General features: G+C 44.0%; 1 protein-coding gene across 2 annotated transcripts in view; it reads right to left on the bottom strand.

Moving 5' to 3' along the window:
• The window catches only part of LOC117769187 (transcription factor COE1-like), a 97,503-nt gene extending 77,187 nt beyond the window's left edge, over positions 1-20,316 (bottom strand). For both annotated transcript variants that reach the window (XM_034597918.1, XM_034597917.1), the window contains exons 1-4: positions 19,923-20,316; positions 4,862-5,018; positions 3,419-3,482; positions 1,271-1,326 (exon numbers count right to left, since the gene is read on the bottom strand). In XM_034597918.1, the coding sequence (XP_034453809.1) occupies positions 1,271-1,326; positions 3,419-3,482; positions 4,862-5,018; positions 19,923-20,056 (411 nt within the window). In that variant the 5' untranslated portion in view covers positions 20,057-20,316. The remainder of the gene's footprint in view (positions 1-1,270; positions 1,327-3,418; positions 3,483-4,861; positions 5,019-19,922) is intronic.
• Positions 20,317-20,570: the final 254 nt, after the last annotated feature.

Here is a 20,570-nt window from a genome sequence, read left to right as displayed (position 1 = left end):
ACTGACAAAGAACTTACACTACAGACTAAACGTGACACCAAATATTGATCTTAAATATATCTCATTTAAAGAGAATGAAAGTTCAATCGTTATGAATGAACGTTTTTTTAATTAACACAAACCTAAATGTATTCAAGACATAATCTGTAATATTTTCACATATAACATTTAACATACTTAACTTTTTAAGACTCATTACAAATATTCACACTTGAGTCAAACTTCACTGAAATTAAATTCATTCTTTTTGAATAATCAAAGCTGCAACTTTACATTTAAAGTAAAACAATAATAATAAAGAATAAACACACGCGTACAATTTTTACCTTAAATTTCTCACTGTATTTTTTTCGTAGTAACATTTAACGTCACACTGATGATGAAAAATGTGATTTATTCATGTGTAACTTTGAAAAGTTATTCTCACACAACACGTGCTTCAATAATCCTTTTAAATGATTATTTTCTCTTGCTGGTGTTTGCCACTTTCTAGATTTAAGTGTTTCTCATACAAAATAAAGCAAATAATAAAAAACCCTGAGAACCTGGATCACGGTGAATCTGAGCTGAGTAAACTCCGGGATCTGGAAATATTTGGAAGGTTTTTTTTGGCGCAGAAGCCGTTCACAGGTTCAAATCCCACACAGGGGCTGCGAGTGAGAGAAAACCGGAAGAGTGGGGGGGGGGGTGGGGTCAGCTGAAGACTGAGCTACGCAGCTGGAAAGGAAAACAAATCAGGGCTGCTCAAGTTTAGGAAAGTGAGGAGGACGAAGAGGAGGACGAAGAGGAGGACGAAGAGGAGGACGAAGAGGAGGACGAAGAGGAGGAAAGAGTTACAACTAATGAGTTTCTGTCTCTAACACTCGATTTAGATTCTGTCTCTTTAAGACCCCCCTCCTGATGAAGCCCAGTCTGCTCCGATTGGTCAGCTGGTGCACTCTGTTGTGATTGGTCAACCACTTCCAGCGCATGTCGGAAATGTAGCTTTGCTTTGGTTTCATGATTCATGATTCAGTGAAAACAAAGATGGACGACACGTCTCCACTTTCTCCAGAAATGAAGCCAAAAATATCCCAGATGTCATCGCTGTGACCTGCGGTGATGTATTTAATGCCTACTTTGATTTGATCAGTTTGGTCCATGTCCCATCTGCTCACATGGAGGAGGCGGAGTCTAGGACCTATACTGCAGCCTGCCACCAGGGGGCGATGAGATGAACATGATTGTTTCCGCTCAGGGTTTTTGTGAGGTTGTGTTTTTGTGTTCTCACCTGTTTGGTCATGGAGTCGATGAGTCGAACGTAAATATCCTGTTCTGTCCTGATGCCTGAAGAAACAAGAACCACACAAAGAACTGTCACGCAACTGAGACACACACTAATGAGCTGTGGATACACACACACACACACACACACACTCACAAGTATTTCTGTCTTCTGATGAGTCGGAGCAGAACTGACTGTTACATACATGCATTAGCGTGTTATGCTAATTAGAGCTCAGCGTGTAAAATCAGAAGAAAGAAAAGAGCTGATTCTTAATAATCTGCTGTAAATGAATTGTGTTATTGTTTATGTCCCTGTAGTGTATTTATGTTTTCTGTAGCTGTTGTCATCTCGTCCCGGCGACGCTCGTCCCCCCCTCAGCAAAAACAAACATTAGCGCGGCTCCAGAGCTGTTTATTATTTATAGGCCACGCCGCCTTTAACTGCCGAGTGCTCCGCCGCCCCCCCACTGCCTTTTTCCTCAAGGATAACAAGGAATCTTCATTCTCCGACAAATTAAATATCAATCAGGACTGCTTGTCTTTTATTAGCTATGCATCCGAGCATAAATGTGGCATGAACACGACATGGGGTGCAGGAAGTAAATTGAAGGGAACACCTGTTAGCGGCGGAGGAGCACTAATTGTGTTCGATGTCGTGGGTTTGGTTTGATGTTTTTTCTCCTTCTTGTTTTTTCGGGCAGTTTCCTCGCAGCTTCCTCTGCTTTCTAATTGACATGATTCACTCCTCGCTTCGCGGCTGAGCGCTGAGCAGTCGGCTCGCTAAATGGCGGCTATCTGTCCCGGCTGCAGATGAGGTCAATTACCTCCGTACGATGCTAATCCGACGACGCCGACCCATATTAGAGTGATTTATCCCCCTTTGGAAGAAAACGCTCTTTTATGTCCCACTTTATCTGGTGTTTCTGCGGGAGTCTGAGAGCATTACAGCCCCCCCCCCCCCCCGCCCCCCCGCAGATCTGGACTCGAGCCAGCACAAACCCAAGAATCAGCCAACGATCGCTCCACTTTCCCCCGATGGACAAACCAGAGTTCAGGTTCGGTCACTTGTCAGATATTCCAGATGTCTGTGTGTGTGTGTGTGTGTGTGTGTGTGTGTGTGTGTGTGTGTGTGTGTGTGTGTGTGTGTGTGTGTGTGTGTGTGTGTGTGTGTGTGTGTGTGTGTGTGTGTGTGTGTGTGTGTGTGTGTGTGTGTGTGTGTGTGTGTGTGTGTGTGTGTGTGTGTGCGTGCGCTGATAATGAAATTGTTTTTTTCCAGCCTCACAGTCTTCAACAGTTCAGTTAAACTAAGTCCACTGAGGTGACCTTTAATAAAGTTCGGCTGCTCGGACACTTTCACTCGAGGGAAACGAAGGATCGTTAACTGAACTTCACGGATCAATCGAGCGCATCTCAAATCTGAACCTGCAGGACCCTTTAGGACCTAAAGGTCCTAAACTTTAGGTTTCATTTCACGCTGCCAGTCGTCCAAAGGTTTTTCTGGAAAATCCTAAAGATGCAGAAACGTTTCCTTCACCGCATCCATCTTTCCCTCAGTAACGTCTTTTTGTTGCATCTTAGTCTCGAGAAAGAATGAAAGAAGGAGACGAGAGACGAGAGGACACAAGAGTGTGAGGAGACATGAGACGTCCTCTGACTGTCACTTTTATGCTTTAGTTTCCACAGAGGGGGAGAATATGTTCTCCATGATTCTGTGTTGGACGTCAGCATCAACTGTGCTCACAAAAAATATATGAGTGTAAAGAATAAAACCTGAGACACAAAAGCTCAGGAGTCTGATTCTGGACACATTTCAACAGTGTTGAACCACGACCACTGACGAGGTTATCTTACAGCCTGACGGACCAACCACTGACGACCACTGACGACCTGACCAACCACTGACGAGGTTATCTTACAGCCTGACGGACCAACCACTGACGACCACTGACGACCTGACCAACCACTGACGACCACTGACGACCACTGACGACCTGACCAACCCCTGCTGTGCCGTCAGCCCGTCCTGTGTCGTGCTACAAGATGTTTTCAGGACTGAACCATTGATTGTTAAACCTTAGTAAATTATAATGAATAAAAACTGTGTGAGAGCAGTTTAGTTGAAGTCAGTCAGTAACAGCGCCTGTTGTCTCACCGTTGCTGTAGAGGAGCTGTAGCCTGTAGTGGATTCCATTGTTAGTCTTCTCTCCGTTGTACTCCTGTCGCACAAACACACAAATCACATGTTATTCAATATGTTTGCGTCATCATATAAAACATCAGCATGAGTGAGGACTGAAAAAACAAAGGATGAGAGGATAGAAGATGTATGAAATGAAAGTTGAGGAAGACACAGAGGTGAGGGGGAGTCTTTCTTTCGTCTTTTTACATTTATTACATCTATTTAATCAAAATTAAGATGTAAAAATGACAGAAAGAAAGTCTTACTTGCAGTGATGATAAAGTAAAAATTGTATAAATAATTTGAGAGTGAGAATTGTATTTAATTATCTCAAAGATCCCTCGCGCTCTCCGGTCTGTCCATGTGACTCCATGTCCCTCGACCCCTGATCCACACGTGTAGCAGGTTTGTTGCCATAACAATAACTTTTAATAATAAAAACCATAAACCTGCAAACGACGGTCAGAACTCGAAGAACAACTGACCACATGATCACAGAACAACAGGCGTGCGACAGTGGAAATCTACTCTTTATTCTCTCTCCTGCCCCCCCCCCCCATCTCCCACTCTTCTTCCCTTTCTTTATTTTTTTCAATATTTACTCCTCCTTTTTATTTAATTCCTCCCAACCTCTCTCTCTCTCTTTTTCAGCCTCTGTTAGTCCCTCGCCCGGTGCCAACTGAGCCGAGGAGTGTTGGCTCAGTCCCAGTGTGTGTGTCTGTGTGTGTGTGTGTGTCTGTGTGTGCGTGTGTGCGTGTGGGTGGGTGTGTGCGTGTTGAGGTGGGGGCGGCGGGGGGTATCAGGGCGAGAGACTAGAGGTCAAAGCAGAGGTGAGTGAATGAGTGGGTGGTGTGTGTGTGCATGTGTGTGTGTGTGTGTGTGTGTGTGTGTGTGTGTGTGTGTGTGTGTGTGTGTTGGGGGGGGGGGGGGGGGGTGTTGAGTGCCAGTTGGCAGCTGATCACAGAACAAACATCTTCAAACCTGTCGGGGTATTTTTATTATTATATTATTATTATCAATCCAAGAAAAACTATTTAATGGTTCGCCTGAAATACGAGACTTTAAAAACCCCCAGTGTGTCGGTCCGTCCCTCAACACGGTCCCCCCCGTCCATAGCTCTCAGCTCTGAGATCATTGGTTCCTACTGAATCATGTGGTTCATGTACGAGGTGCAATCATAAAGTTCAGAGATGAACGTAGTGTGTGTGTGTGTGTGTGTGTGTTTGTGTGTGTGTGTGTGTCTGTGTGTGTGTGTGTGTGTGTGTGTGTGTGTGTGTGTGTGTGTGTGTGTGTGTGTGTGTGTGTGTGTGTGTGACACAGTCAGTACAGACGACACACTGTCGGGGTTTTTTGACGCAGAAAACAGAAAATGTGATCAGGAAAAGAACAAAGTTGAAGAAATAAGAGACACGTCACCTTGTCTTTCTCCACAAAGTCCACATAGGACGTCCTCTCGATCTCGACCGGCTGACCCTGTCGGTCGTACAGCGCCAGCACGAAGTGGAAGAAGTTGGACTTCCTCAGGTTGGACGGTGGCTGCTTCTCAAAGTGAGCTCGGGCTAAACCCACTCCACTGAAACACAGAGAGAAGACTCATGTTCAACAGGTCACTTCAGGTGTTTATCAGCTCAGAGTCATTAAAGTCCGTCCCCACACAGAAGCCCTGAAAAGAAACAGTGTGAGAGATGTTGTTTAATCACCAGGAAGAAAACACGTTTCGTCCGGTTTAGATTAGAACAGTGGTGCTTCAGCCCCTGGTGGTCGGAACGAGCACTACAACAACAACACACGAGAACTTCACACTGTAGACGAGTGTAACTGCACAGACCTGAAGTCAGCTGTTGAATGTAGTTACTGGTTCTGTTTGCTGATGGGTTTCACATTTTTAATCTATGACTCCTGTTATTTTAACTGCGTGTTATAATATGTACAATGTGTTCTTTTCTACTTTCATTTAACTTTTATGTCCCAACCAGGAATAGCACTGGAGTCTGAAACGAACCCAGGTTACCTTCCATCTGCAGCTCGACCAGGACCAGGCTGAGCTGAAGATGGTTCACTGGGACTCGGAGTGGAGGGAGGACACAGACAGGAAACTGACACGGTAAAAGACCACCTGACGTTTAATGTCTGTCCTGAAGCAGCTGTGATTATAATTACGCAGCGGCGGGACATCGCTAAAAAACAAACGTAGAGGAAAACATGAGTCGATCGTGTCGTTCACGTCCGAATCGCGATGCATCAAAGACCGATGAGCTCTGCCCCCCCCGGCTGACTCAGGGGTTCAGACTGTCTGTGGTTGGTGCATCAACACTTTCTCTGGTTCACTGCATTTCGCTCTGTGCAAACAGTGAATGCACTTCACCAACATCACAGCAGTTTATTAATCTATGCACCAGGAGAACCCCCCAGCTCCTCTTCTCCTTGATAAAACTCCTGCAGTCGTTTACCCATTTACCAACTGTCACTGTTTATGTCATTAACACTCAAATAGGAGATTTTTTCATTGTCTGGAAATCACATCAGGAAATTTGTGGATCATGTTTCATGTGTTCACGACGATTTGAACTTTTCCAACAGGACTAGAACGGACGGTTTTTTGTCCAGAAGCAGCTGTTGGAAAATCAGGGGTCAGTCCCTCTATAATCTAGGTCGTGTTTTATTCCAGTATTACGGTAAATAGAGTTGATGTCAGGCCGACTGTGTTTTTATTCAAATAAAAATCTCATCTGGGTCAAGTTTGACTCTTTATGATGTAAATTCATCAGCGAGTCGATGAGAAATGAAGCTTCTTTGGAGACCTCATTAATTTCTGTCCACATGTGGTGATTTTAAAGCCTCATTATTAGTGTTCTCTCATTTTCATTATCACAAGCACTAACTTCTTTTTTTACATCAACACTAATCAATTATCATGTGAGATCTGGCAGCAAAACCCAAACTGCTGTTGTTGAGTTTCACTCGACGGAAAATGAATTCTGGAAATGAAAACAACAAACAGGACTAAAGGCCAACTGAGGCTTTTTAATGAAGCTGAAAAACAACAAGAGACAAACAGGAGACAGATTCATAAACTTTACAAACTAAATTACTGGAGCATCGACTGAAAGGTAGAAAGAGGAAAACATCCTTCAGAATTACAGGGAGATACTTGAGGGGTTCCCCAAGGCTCCATGTTAGGCCCATTGTTGTTTATATTGTACATACATTATAAATCAAGGGTTTCATAATTTCCTTTAGATCATTTACTGTGGAAAATGTGAGGGGAAATAAATACAGTTCATACAAATTTGACTTTTATGCAAAAAAGCCATATGAGCTTTAAACAAAGGAACCAAATGAGCCACTGATTATAAAACTAAATGGATTTTTGTTCCAATTAAATTTAAAAAAGAGACACAAAACAAATGAATGTGTAATGTTGATGATGTCACAAACAGACTCACAGTCAGAGGTCCTTTGATTTAAAGCCACGTATCGACTCAGACTGAGCTTTGGCAGGATATTTAATAAATATATGAAATTTAAAAATAAGTGAAATGAGAATAGACAAACATCACTGAGACAATGTCTGCGGCTGATTTTAGTAAAAGTGGATAAAAATCCATGTTGATCCTGAAATAAAATCGATGTTCCTACAGGAAGCGACCTCCGCTCTCAGCCAAGAGAAGCTCAAAGAGTCCGAGGGGGAAACGCTCAAAAACAGCAGCCGAATATTTTTACATCAATCTCGTTTTGTTTCCTAAAACGCTTTATGATCAATATGATCGCCGGGGCATAGACAAATGTTTATTCATGCTCAGGGTTTGTTTTTGGAAACTCGCCTGCTCTCTCTCGGCCGCTGTGTTTTCAGGCTCTGGGGTGTTTTCCCCAGACGGCAGATTAATACAGCCGTGACCTTTCTGCACCCCCATTACCAATGCTTAATGCCTCATTTGTAGGCCAGTTTGTTGAAACGGTTCTTCTGACTCGCCGGAGTGGTCTGCGGCAGAGTGGAGAGTCTGCAGAGAAGCTCCAGGAGGGGGGGGGGGGCTCAGGTGTGTCGGTCGGGTTAGAGGCTCGGTGGGAACAAACGCCGCTGAGTGTTAGAAAACTGTGGTGTTAAAACTAAACCAAATCGAAGAAGAATCACACGTTCACGACCAGAGAAAGAATACGAGAATCTATTTTTAATCCACGTTGACAAATCCAGAGGAAGAGACACGGAAAGAACCAAGTTGTCCTGCTGTCTCCTCACATGGACTCACTCTGTCATGTTACAGACATTTTACCAGGAGGCTGCAGGAAAAGATCCAGAAAACGTCCAGAGACACTGACTCACACATTTGTTCTCAACAGAACCTGCAGAACATGTGAGGAACATGTGAGGAACATGTGAGGAACATGTGAGGAACACGTCAGGAACACGTCAGGACTTTGGTTCAGGTCTGAAAACAGACTCTGGACAGACGTGGATGAAAATTGCGAATCAACAGTTGATGGAGGCTCAGCTTGTTTCTCTGAAATCCTTCATCTGATTCAAATATAGTTAAAAACCACCAAGATCTAAAAAGTGCATCATTAAATTGTGACTTCAAACTGGAGAAAAAGTCCCTTTTTACTTCTGACAAACAAACACTGACTCGTGCACAAAGAGGATGTGACGCCACCAACAGGCGACTACATGAAACGTTCCCTTAATTCCAACTACAGATTTCTGCAGGTGTGAAAATATAAAGTAAGAACAGCTACAGACGTAAAACAGGTCTGAAGACTTGAGACGAGTTAATGACAAAGTGACTCAGACCTTTGTGCCTGTTTATTAAAATATATTTAAAGGATTAACAGGCCGGAGATTTGTCAGTGAAGTGAAATAAACATGAGTTCAAATGGATGAATTATTGAAAAGCTGATGAACGTAGATCTTTAATATCAATGTTATCACAAACTCTACTTACAAAACTTAAAAAACATGATGAAGACAAAGAACTGACACAAATGTAATTTTTGAATTTGCCAAAAAAATTAAACTAACTGATGAACGGTGGATTTGGCACCTGTTCCATCCTGAACGCCACCAAAAGCATCACTTCCACCATTAAACCAGCCCATTATCCCAATTACACACAATGCTCTGCAGCCGATCGCCACGGTGACGAAGCCAACGCCGCCGCCACTCATCCTCTACTCCCCTCTCTGCTCTGCCTCCACTCAGAAAGCTCGTTAGCATTATTATTATTTCAATTATGCTAATTGCGGCTGCATCCACTCGTCGTCGCAGCTCGTATCCGGCTGTTAGCACTTGGCACAAGGTGTAATAAAAACAGTATCGATGGCACACGGCTCGCTCAAACATGCCCGGAGTGTAAATCACACGCCAACAGCCAGAGAGGTTACACACACACACACACACACACACACACACACACACACACACACACACACACACACACACACACACACACACACACACACACACACACACACACACACACACACACACACACACACACACACACACACACACAGAGCCGCGACCACACGGTTCCACCGCAAAAGCTGGAATTAAAGGTCAGCGGGAGTCGTGTGTATCGCTCTGCAAACAATTACTGAGACACAACAACACAGGCTGAACCGTCGGTTCATATCCACACACACACACACACACACACACACACACACACACACACACACACACACACACACACACACACACACACACACACACACACACACACACACACACACACACACACACACAATAGTTCCACTGGCTAAATATTGCAATGAAGCTTCGAGGTTCATCTTTAATTAATGGAAGACGGATCAGTCGTGAGGCTCCTTCTCGTTCCACAGCCGTTTCACTGCAGTTTGTCCGTAACCGAACCCCCGTTGATCTGTATTTATACCACTTCAGAATCGAGAGTTGATGAGTGGACGTTTCCTGTCAGCTATATATTTCCTCTTGAGTCTCAGGCTGTGGTTAAATAATCTATTTTGTTTGGGAAGGTTCCAGACTGGAATGACCAGGAACTGGTTCAGGGGCCACCATAGAAATAGAGTTGATGTTTATCTTATCTCCTGAAGCAGAGGAAACACTGGAACAAATACAAGTTGTCCCACACTTTCCTTACAGCAGCAAAATGTAAAGCGAACAAACAGCAGCTGGAACAACGACTGAAGATGAAGTAATTAGTTATTACTGAGACTTTAGAGAACGGGTTCGATCCAGAAGCAGCGTCACACCGGCCTCGTGGTTTAGACCCGAGCACGACTAGAACCACTCAGCTACAGAACTCAAGGTTTGACTCGGACCTTTAATCCGTTTCCTGTCTCACTCTGGTTCATTATCTTTATAGTACAGTTTTTTATGGGGGACATTCATACACATTCATACAGTGCATCTGTGGGCAGCACTTCTATGAGGGGCAATTTGGGGTACAGTATCTTGCCCAAGGGCACTTTGGCATGCAGATTGGGAAACCTGGGATCGAACCACCGACAACACAAATGTCTGAGTCAGTGTCTCTGGACATTTTCTGGATCTTCTCCTGCAGCCTCCTGGTAGAATGTGTGGAAGCTTCCCAGAGAGCGAGTGGACGTGTTGATGAGGTTTCTAACACGTGATGGACGTGAAACTGGAAGAACACAAACATCTCAGGATGAAGAAGAGGAGCCGTACACGTAGAAGACGAAGACGACGAAGACGATCGAGGGGAAAGAAGGAAAAACTAATTTTACTGATGATTGATCGAACTGATCACTTCAGAGTGTCTGACAGAATCTGTGACAGCTCAGCTGCTCGTCGCAGTCGAAGCTGCGAGTTCAACCAGTGTTCAAAGGAATCACACTGACACACACACACACACACACACACACACACACACACACACACACACACACACACACTGGACTAATGAGCCATATAAAACACACAGACACACACACACACAGGCTGGCTGCCAAGACGTTAATCAAATAAACTGTGGATGTTTAAATCTCATTCAGTGCGACACGAACTCAGAGCAAACACACTCTGACAGGACACAATACACACAATCATTCACACAGCATCATTCACATATCTACACACTCAACGAACGCTGCCATCTTGTGGTGATGACGTCATTTGGAGTCTGAGTCTGTGCAGTTGTGATCGTGGAGTGGAGCTGCTGCTCGACCAATCAGGAGTCAGTGTCAGCTGTCAATCATCACGTCTTGTTTTTATATCATCAAATAACGAATTAAATCCAAACTGATCAGAAACACTTGAACAAACATCAGAGAGATGAGAACAACCTGAAATGACAGAAACATCTTTACAAACATTTATTTAACGTCTACTTTGATTGTTTTTCGTTTGGTTCATGTCCCATCTGCTAACATGGAGGAGGAGGGTTCATGACCTGTACTGCAGCCAGCCACCAGGGGGCGAATGAGAGCCTTTGGCTTCAGTTTGGCAGCTGTCATGTCGTCCATCTTTATTTACACTCTGAGGTTTTGTCCTAAACTTCCAGGAGAAGACGTCACCTACGTTTTCTGTTTCTTCAAGAAAAACTTAAACTGTCGTTTTAATTTCAGTTTTGGTTTTTTTCACACATCAAATTTAGCAACTAAAATAAATCTGATTACACGAATGATGAACCAGTGACTCTTCATATTTTAGATCAATTTCTTTTGCTGTAGAACAAACTGTTGTTTCTCCTGCTGATGCATTGTGGGAGGTTTTTTTCCATGTGCCGTCGGAGAGGAAACGCCCGCTGACTGATTTCCATTTGTGCACCTTAATAGTGTGTGTCATTCCTAATTAGGGCAACTGGCTCGAGGAAACAGTGGCTCGGTGCTGGAATGGCTGCTCCTGTCATGCTGCAATTACCAACAAATTAGTCTTTAGACTGAGGGGCTCCTGCACACGCACACACACACACACACACACACACCTGAGCAAGTGTGTGTTAATTAATACGTTCTGTGAGGTGTTCAATGTGTGAAAATGCATCCGAGTGTAAAAGCCGACGCAGTTTCACGGACGTCAAACTCCAACCTGCAGCTGTTTGTTCTGCAGCTTCACCTTCAGCTCGACAATATTAACAAGACTCACACATTAATATTAATAAAACTAAAGTAAGCGACTGGGCGACGGCTCCAGCTGCTCCGTCAGCAAGAAAACCATTAACATGTATATTCCAGTAACACGCTGTAACATTACGCTCACACGGAAACGTCACATGCAGAGTGATTGTCCGTCTGAAAAGTCAGGATTCAGTAGAGGCAATGTAATCTGATTACTCTCAGTGGAATACTTGAGAAGCAGCTGCAGCTAATTTACACACAATATAAAATATCAGATTTTATATTTTACACCTGATTCTTTATAATCTTTTATTCATAAAACTGTTGAGACAAGGTTTCAATGTAATTTGATTAGTGATTACAGTTACTCATATTACTCTGCTCTGTTTATTGTATTAAGACAACAAAAGGACACTAATGTGCACATATAACGAATAAAATGTAAAATCTGATTGTTTGAAGCTCGGGTCAGTTTGATGCATTCAGGGCTTCACAATATAACAGATAATGTTTTAAATAAAAATAAAACTGTTGTAACAGTAACAGTAACAACAGTTTAGTTTTTGATGTAAAATCTTTTTTTAATTTTGTCATTTCTCATGATGGTTGTTTTGGTGCATTCAGGGTTTCAGTAAATCTGAGTTTATTAATCTAGAACATATTTTATCCATGTTTGATTTATTAGGACAAAGTGAAAAATTAGAAAAGTCATAAAGATGTAAGGTGTCAAATCTGTTTTCTTCTTATTTATTTATTCACTCTGGTCTTTGTGGTGCGTTCAGTTTGTGGTTGTTTTTCTGGTCAAGACCTGATTTCCTGCCGTTGGTTTTTTGAGCGAGACACAGTTTGTTTTTAGAGAATATTTTACGTCTCTGCTCTCAGGATGGACGAGGAGTCGCATTAACGCAGCTGCATGTTTGCTTTAGTCAGCTGTTTCCTCCAAAACACATCCTTTACCCTGTCGCTCTCACACACTCACACACTCACACACACACACACACACTCACACTCACACACACACTCACACTCACACACTCACACACACACACACTCACACACACACACACACACCCTGCCCGAGCCCATTAGTCTGGTCACCTGCTCCTCTCAGACGCGGCTCTCGGGTTAATTGTTTGCAGCTTTTTTTTTATTGCGTGGCTGCCTCTGATTAGCCGAGCGGCCTGACGCTCAGCAGAGGCCACGAGGAGACAAAGAGCCGCTGCCTTCAAGTGTCTTCAGTTTATCTGCACACAGCAACTTCCACCACCGGAGTGACGAGGAAGAGGAGGAGGAAGAAGAGCAACAGGAAGAAGAAAAAGAGAAAGGAAGAGGAAATGGAGGTAGAATAAAACGTGTGTGAAGAATTTACAGTAACGAGGCCGATGTGTCATCTGCCGGCTGTTTAATTATCTGACGGGTTTTGTGAAGGCGGCGGCGCTCAGGAGCGTTTCATTGTGTTCACGTGAAGACGAGGAGGGAGGTGTTGACAAATGCAAATACAAAACGAGGAGTGTTTTTTTCCTCACCCGGGTGGATATAATAAATAAGACATTTAGAAAGAGGAACATAAAAATGGTGGTTAGGAGTCGAGGCCTCGGCTGACCTCTCCATCATCCCTCAGCCGCCGTCATGAGTTACGGCGCTCTGATAAAAAGTCTCTCAGCGCTCGGATCCATCACTGACAGACTCTAAGGATCTGCCTCTGCCTACAAATGAGCCTTTCCCTCCTCACACATCCACCCCCCCGCCCCACTAACTGCCACCGGGGAGCGGCGAGAGGAACGCCAAACGCCCCATGATTGAGCTGATGACAAACGACGCTGCCGACGAAGTGGGGAATCCCCCGGTCGACGATTATTCACCTCGTCCCAACCCTACCTGAACCCCCCCCCCCAAGACACACACACACACACACACACACACACACACACACACACACACACACACACACACACACACACACACACACACACACACACACACTTTAACCCCAGAAGACAAAGATAGGGCGTGGAGGACAGGATCACTCACTCTGTAGCTCTTTTTTCTTCCTTCTACAGCAGTGTCAGGGAGGGTCGAGGGAAATCTGTTCACCTGGAGCTTCAAAACACACACACACACAAACGCAGGCACATACACACCTGCCAACGCTGCAAGAAAAATCTTCCATTTCAACACATTATTTTCGTCTGTTATTGAATCTTAAATCTGTTTTTTTCAGGTCAAACTCTTTTGACGTGTTTCGCCTACAAATCAACTTGTTTCAGGATTTTTTCTTAAGTTTCCATCACAGTCACTGAAGCAGAAACTTTCAGTTTCAAGATCCCCGCCGGTGAAACCACGTCTGAGACGCTTCCCATGTCGAGCGTCGCTGTGTTTCACGATCCTGCAGCATTTAGATGGAAACAGATTCAATAAACAATAGAGACAAAAAATCTAACCCTTCAAATGATCTTTTGGAAGCAGAAAAGATTAATCAACACAAACGACACAACAAAAGATTTGTTTTCTAGATTTCAAGACTTTAAGCTTACGAACAAAACCACCGCAGAAGTTTTATGTTCCAATTAACGTCCAAACATAAACCACAAAGTTGTTCAACAACTATTTGACTATTTGACCCAGAACAAATCTGATGTTTTCATGTTTGCGTTTCATTTACTTCACATTAATAGGTCGTACAACTCGGGGGTCGGGACATCAAAACAAAGGTAAAGAAATCCCTTCATTTGAATCTCTGGACGATGCCACACCACCCGGCGGAGGCGTGTGAACGTCTGCCCGAGTTGAGCTGCTTAGAAAAGACCTGGTGTAAAGAATCAAGCAGCCGGGATGACGGAGAAACGTCGGCACAGATCCGAGGTCTGCAGAGTCGGACGCTGGCGTTTATTATAGTTCAGTTTGAAAAACACCGACTTTAAGACTTTTCTTCAGGTTTTATATTTTTGTGCAATTTACAGTTTGATGTCTAAACGTGATTCAGATTTTTTTAACACCTCTAACGTCGAGCTGAACTCTTTCAGGAACTGAACCCAGCGACGTGTGAGGTGACGCGTCTCGCACGCCGTCCTCTAACTTCACAGTGTCTCAGTCAATCTATAAAACCATGACACGAACAATCTGACCAGTCCACCGCTCGTCTATTCACCTCGGTTCTACCCTCATGACACTGAACAAAGCCGTGACGAGCGCCAACATGGACGCCGTCTCCTGCACCAAGCGAACGCTGATTCTGGACGAGGGTCATCTTGAGCAGATATGTGCATTACAACACACACACACACACGTAACACAATGACAGGCCTCTGACCTCCTACACACTTTTACAATGATACAAACGTTTTTTTCCTTTGAGGGTGATCGAGTCGTTTTATTGTTTAAAGGTTCAAAAGAAGCTGAATCAGCGCATTTAAATGTTTGTTGCACGTTTTATTTCATCACAGCTGTGTTTTACTGCATTGTTGTGTGTGTGTGTGTGTGTGTGTGTGTGTGTGTGTGTGTGTGTGTGTGTGTGTCCACAGGAGTCCGAGATGTTCACAGATACGTTAATCGACTCTGATCAGATTCCAGCTGCTTTATAAAACGGTCATTAACTGTTTCTTTGCTGATTATTGTGGTTTAAAATAAATTGTGTGTGATTCAGATTTTGTGAATTGTTTTATTCAACTCACATTAGTTTTTCCTGTAGTTTCCTTTCATTTATAATATTTTTGATGGAAAAACCTTGTCATTAATATCATAAGCGTGTGTGTGTGTGTGTGTGTGTGTGTGTGTGTGTGTGTGTGTGTGTGTGTGTGTGTGTGTGTGTGTGTGATACGACAGAAAACAGCCGCCAACTGACTCAGACGTCGATTTAACGCCGTCACAAACACATTCCACCACACGGGATCCAAACCAGCGCCTGATATCAGCAACAGTACGACACACACACACACACACACACACACACACACACACACACACACACACACACACACACACACACACACACACACACACACACACACACACACACACACACATCATCAAACTGAGACAAAATACAACAGTTTTATAATAAACCATTAAATCTGTGAATTTAAGGCGTCATCTTCCCTTAAACATGAGGTAAATCCCTTAAATACATTCACATGAAAGTGTCAGACTTTGACACGTCAATACGTGTGTTAAGTATAAATGTGTTCTTCGGGGGGGGGGTTTCAATATTTTTGAAAAAAGTGCTGCAACACGACAAAATACTGACGACGACTTTAAAACTGACAAAACTCAGAGTTAAACAGAAAAGCTTTTCTTCTAATCGTCTTTTTATTTTACATTTACGCCCAAAATGGTTGACCTATTTTTATTTGAGTGGTTCCAGCACGAACCGTGTTAGAGAGCAGCTTTTTATCTGTAAACACAAACGACAAGATTCATCTCTGTCACTTTATTATTGATGTTGTGTTTGATTAAAAATATCATCTGTTTGATCCGTTTGACGACGTTAGAGACAGAATTGTTGGAGTCTATAAAAACAGGATCTCCTCACTGGACTGATCCGAGATCAGATGATCGGTTTCCTTTCCTCAACAGTTTGTTCACCTTTATCCTTTGAGGTCAAAACACCAAAAAACACCTCAGTTAGTTGAATTATTGAGAAACAAAAATGTAAAAATGAAAGATTGTGCTCGTCATGTTTTGAATCAAAGCTCTGCGTCGGTGCAGGTTTCCTCTGAACCGGTCTGATCAGGTATCGATCACTGATCAATAACTGGGTCGTTGCCTCTGAGGTCGCCCGACGCCTCGAGCAGGAGATTAGCAGAAGAATCAAGTGGAGACAAAGTGTTGGTTTGTGAACACGGTCTGTCAGCGCTGAAACCCTGTTGATGTCTTACAGATGTGACGGTGCGTGTCCAGATGCAGCCAGTTAAACACACACACACACACACACACACACACACACACTTTAACTTGTCACTATTCTCTTCCTCCGTGTTCTAATCCTGTTACGGCCGCCGCTGCTCGGCGTCTTCAACCATCTGAAACGCTTTAACCTCAATGTGCAAAATTAAACTTTTCATTTTCTTTAACACTGACTGATGGAATCTTTGAAAGGTCTTTTTTTGTTCTAGTTTTAATGATCAGAGTGAGACTCTTGTCTTTGTTGAATGTCCATGTAACATTTGATATTTGTATATTTGATGGTTTCCTTCAGGTCATCATGAAGATAATAACCTGGAGTTTCTTTCCCCTCGGAAACAAACTGGCTTGAATCCGGTTTCACATGTTAACGTGTGATTCTCTCTTCACCTGACAAACGACATCGTCCTCACAACGTTCACAAAACCTTCAGACACAAACATCTGGTGACACCACTTTTAACCTCTTTTCCTGTTCATGTCACAATTCATTTTCTTGTGGAGCTCCACAGTGCATCGTGGACCCGGTGCCCCCCCACAGCACCAGACCACCTCAGTGCAGCTGCTGTGTCGTCTCCCTGAGCCTGAGATCTAAAAAACATCCGTTTAAATCGGCTCCTTGTGGGTTTTGGGTTTTTGACTCTGTAAAAATGTACTTAATTTTCCTGCTACTTCACGTCCCTTGTTTATCACGTCAGTGTCCTGCGGCTTCCGTGTGAAGATGGTATTGGACCGTGTTGTAATTCTGACGCCTGGAAAAGGTGGACGGACAGAAGGTGTGGACAGTTTGATCACCTCCGCTCATTCTCTATCGGAGTCTGGAGTTTCTGTACATTTCAGAGGTGAATTAATAAAAGTGACGGGACTTGGTCAGAGAACAACACACACTCGTTCTCAGTCCAACAACCAAACGACAAATCTCCTCGTCAGAAAACCAGAGAAACGGAACAGATCTCCTCACCTCATTGTTAAAAACGCTCAGAGGAAGATTTAGCAATCCAGTGATTTAAATTGGTGTCAATACAACAACATGTTCAGTGAACTTTCATTATGATTCTATCCAGAAGAAAAGGTAGAGTGATCAGCAGACAGAGGCCGTGGAATCACCCTCATCTTCATTATCACCTTCATCATCACCAAGAGGGTTCGTATCTAACGTCTTAAACACACGTCAGGGTTAAATTAACCTCGAATTCAAGGACGTTTTAACCTTAAACATTCACATCATTGTCTCCCTTCTTTTTGGAAATCTTTTACATGTCCAGCTATATGTAAAAACACACACACACACACACACACACACACATCTGCTGCATGTCAGTCTTTTTGTGGACTTTCTCCTCGTCTGAACCGAGGCTCTGAGCTTGTCGCTCACACTCTGAATTCTTCGGTGGTAAATTTGTAAAAATTAGATTTTGGTCTCAAACACACAGGATTTGAAAAAGAACTCACACACACATCTGTCCACAAACACCACAAATCTGCAGCAAACGAAAAGCCTGATTGTACAGAACCTCAGACACGATGTCAGACTGCGGCTTCGCTCTCTCGCCTCTTCAGGGTCAGAGCTGCTGATTCACATCTCGCTCTTTAACGCTCACTCAAGTGGAGTTTTCACAGGGGCCGTGTTTGTGAGGGTTGAATAATGACGATCTCAAATATGCTCAAACCAGATGTTAAATTCAGAGTCTGCTCTGCTTCATTTACATGAAGCTCAGCCTCCTACAATCAGGTTTTTCTCTACGTTTCAGACCAAAAACACGTTCGTACTTGCTGCTGGTTGGGGTCTGGGTGGTTTGGTGAATCTCCAGACTGGAGTTTTACAGTTCTCTGAATCTGATCATGTCCCTGAAGGAAGGCGGAGAGGACCGAGGATGTTGTGTTCAGATTGTGAAGGTCCTGTTCTTCGTCTCTGTTCCTTCTTTCTCACATTCTGTACGTGTGTCTCTGCGTCCAGGCTCTGGAGATGCTTGAGCCCCAGAGACACTTGTGTGATTTTAGGCAGCATTAATAAACTTGACCTGCCGTGTCATACGTAATGAAGTGTGACACAGATGTAAGTGTGAACAGACGTTCCCTCAGAACACATGAACCTGTTTATCAGCAGACGCACAAAGCTGATATTTATATTAAATATAAAACACAATGCACCACAACTCCTGGTTCCACATTAAATAACAATTAAGCTGAATGACCAATTTGTTAATTAATATAAAAATACCTGACATCAATTCATTATTATATTTAATCTTTTTTTAAACAAAAAGATTTTTGTCTGCAGCTTTTTTTTTTATTTTTGTCTTCTGTGATTTTAAACTTCACATTTTTAGTTTTCAGAGTTTGGACATTTCAACGTGTGAAGTGGAACTACCGGAAGCTGCGAGGGACACAGTTCCACCTAAAGTACGGCAGCAGCGTGTTGCTCACGTGGGGACTGGACCTGTTCTGTCTTTCCACTGATGGAACCGGATCTGCAGGTGGAACACATTTAATTCACTCAACGAACTCCACACGTTTTAAAAACCAACTGGATTCAAGTTGCTGTCTGGTTTCATCTCGGTTTGATGGATTTAATTCAGGAGATTTAAACTCGAGGCTGAAAATCCCGCATCGATCCCGCTTCACTCAGATAAAAACTAAAACTCACAAATCAGCGGAATCTCTGAACGAGCCGCTTTATTTCAAACGGGACATTTATCATTAGAATTAACTCGATGCTTCTTATTTCTGTGATTCACATTTCCTCACGTTTTCTGGATTTAAAATTTATATTTCATAAATTGTGCGAAGCCTTACAAAAAGATTTGAATTTGTAGATTTATAAAAAACAATGAAATCTATACATTTCGAGGTAAATCTCAAACACGGACTTTTAATTTATCGCGCACGTGAGAAGATTCAGAAGTTAATTTTAATTTAACTTAATTGAACAGTTAAATTTGACTTTATTTGATGGGGTTTATTTGATGAATAATAAAATGCGTGTAAGAAGAATGTGTTTAATTCAGATCTTTAACGGTGTGAAGATCTGATGAACCGGAGCTCAGGACTCGGCTCATTTAGAAATACACGTTAAATCCCGGAGAACCGGCGCGTGCGGCGGCGGCGGCTCCGCGCGTCTCTGCGCCTCGCGCGGCACCGGACCGCGTCAGGTCGCGGAGGAGGACCGCGGCTGCGGAGGAGAAGAAGACAACTTTATTTGTGTTGGTGTCGCGGGTTCGAGCGGGTTCGAGCGGGTTCGAGCGGGTTCGAGCCGCCGGAGGACGGAGCGGAACCCGCAGCTTCTCACAGCGATGCTCTCTGGTTCTAATTTCATGTTTCTTTCTCTTCTGATGATTTCAATCTACGCTTCAGTAAAGTTTCTCCTTGTCTCCAGGTGCTGGTCCTCGGGCTCTGACCCGCGTGACACAGGAACCAGAACCACAAGTGTTCAACTTTAACTCGGTTTGTCTCCGCACACTTTCTAACAGCGGCGGGTCCCGCAGAGCAGCCCGGGGCCGAGCTGCGGTGTCGGGGTGATATTTTACCTCTGGGCCGCTGTGTTCGCGTCCAAAATCCCTGCGCCCTGCATCCAGGAGCGGACCGGGGTCATGCCGGTGGGGAGCGGCTCCTCCTTCATGGTCAGGGCCCCCCGGGGGAGGCTGTCCTGGATGGAGAACATCAAAGTGTCCTTCTGGGAGCTCTTCACCAGGAACAAGGAAGAAGAAGAAGAAGAAGAGTAATCCTCCCGGTAGCAGCCACTCAAACCAGCCCGGCACCACCTGGATTAAGGTGGAGAGGAGCAGCGAGGAGGAAGGAGGGAGGAGGAGCAGGGGTGAGGGGGGGACACGCGAGCGACTTTCCCCAAAGTAGCGGGTCCTGATCCAGAGAAGAGCCCCGGATCCCTGTGGGTTTCTCCGGGCTGGTTTTAGATCCCCTGCTCGCTGCAGCCCGGCTTCAAGCTCCGTGAGTGAAGTTAAAAGAGGGCGGAGAGAGGAGCGCGGAGCGGGCAGAGCATCTCAGAGGAGCCGGGAGCCGGAGAGTCGGAGCCGGGAGAGCGGAGCGAGGAGAGCCGGGGATCAGAGGAGACGAGCCACCGTGGATTGAGCAAAAATGAAAAGTGGGATAAAAAAAACAAGCCCGCGCTTCAAAAAGGAGTAAAATGAAATGATTAGCAAACAAGAGGGAGGGACGGA

Source organism: Hippoglossus hippoglossus, chromosome 10 (genome assembly GCF_009819705.1).
Source record: "Hippoglossus hippoglossus isolate fHipHip1 chromosome 10, fHipHip1.pri, whole genome shotgun sequence".
Lineage (NCBI taxonomy): Eukaryota > Metazoa > Chordata > Actinopteri > Pleuronectiformes > Pleuronectidae > Hippoglossus > Hippoglossus hippoglossus.
The sequence above is the reverse complement of the archived record's forward strand: the minus strand, read 5'-3'. Positions and strand labels throughout refer to the sequence as shown.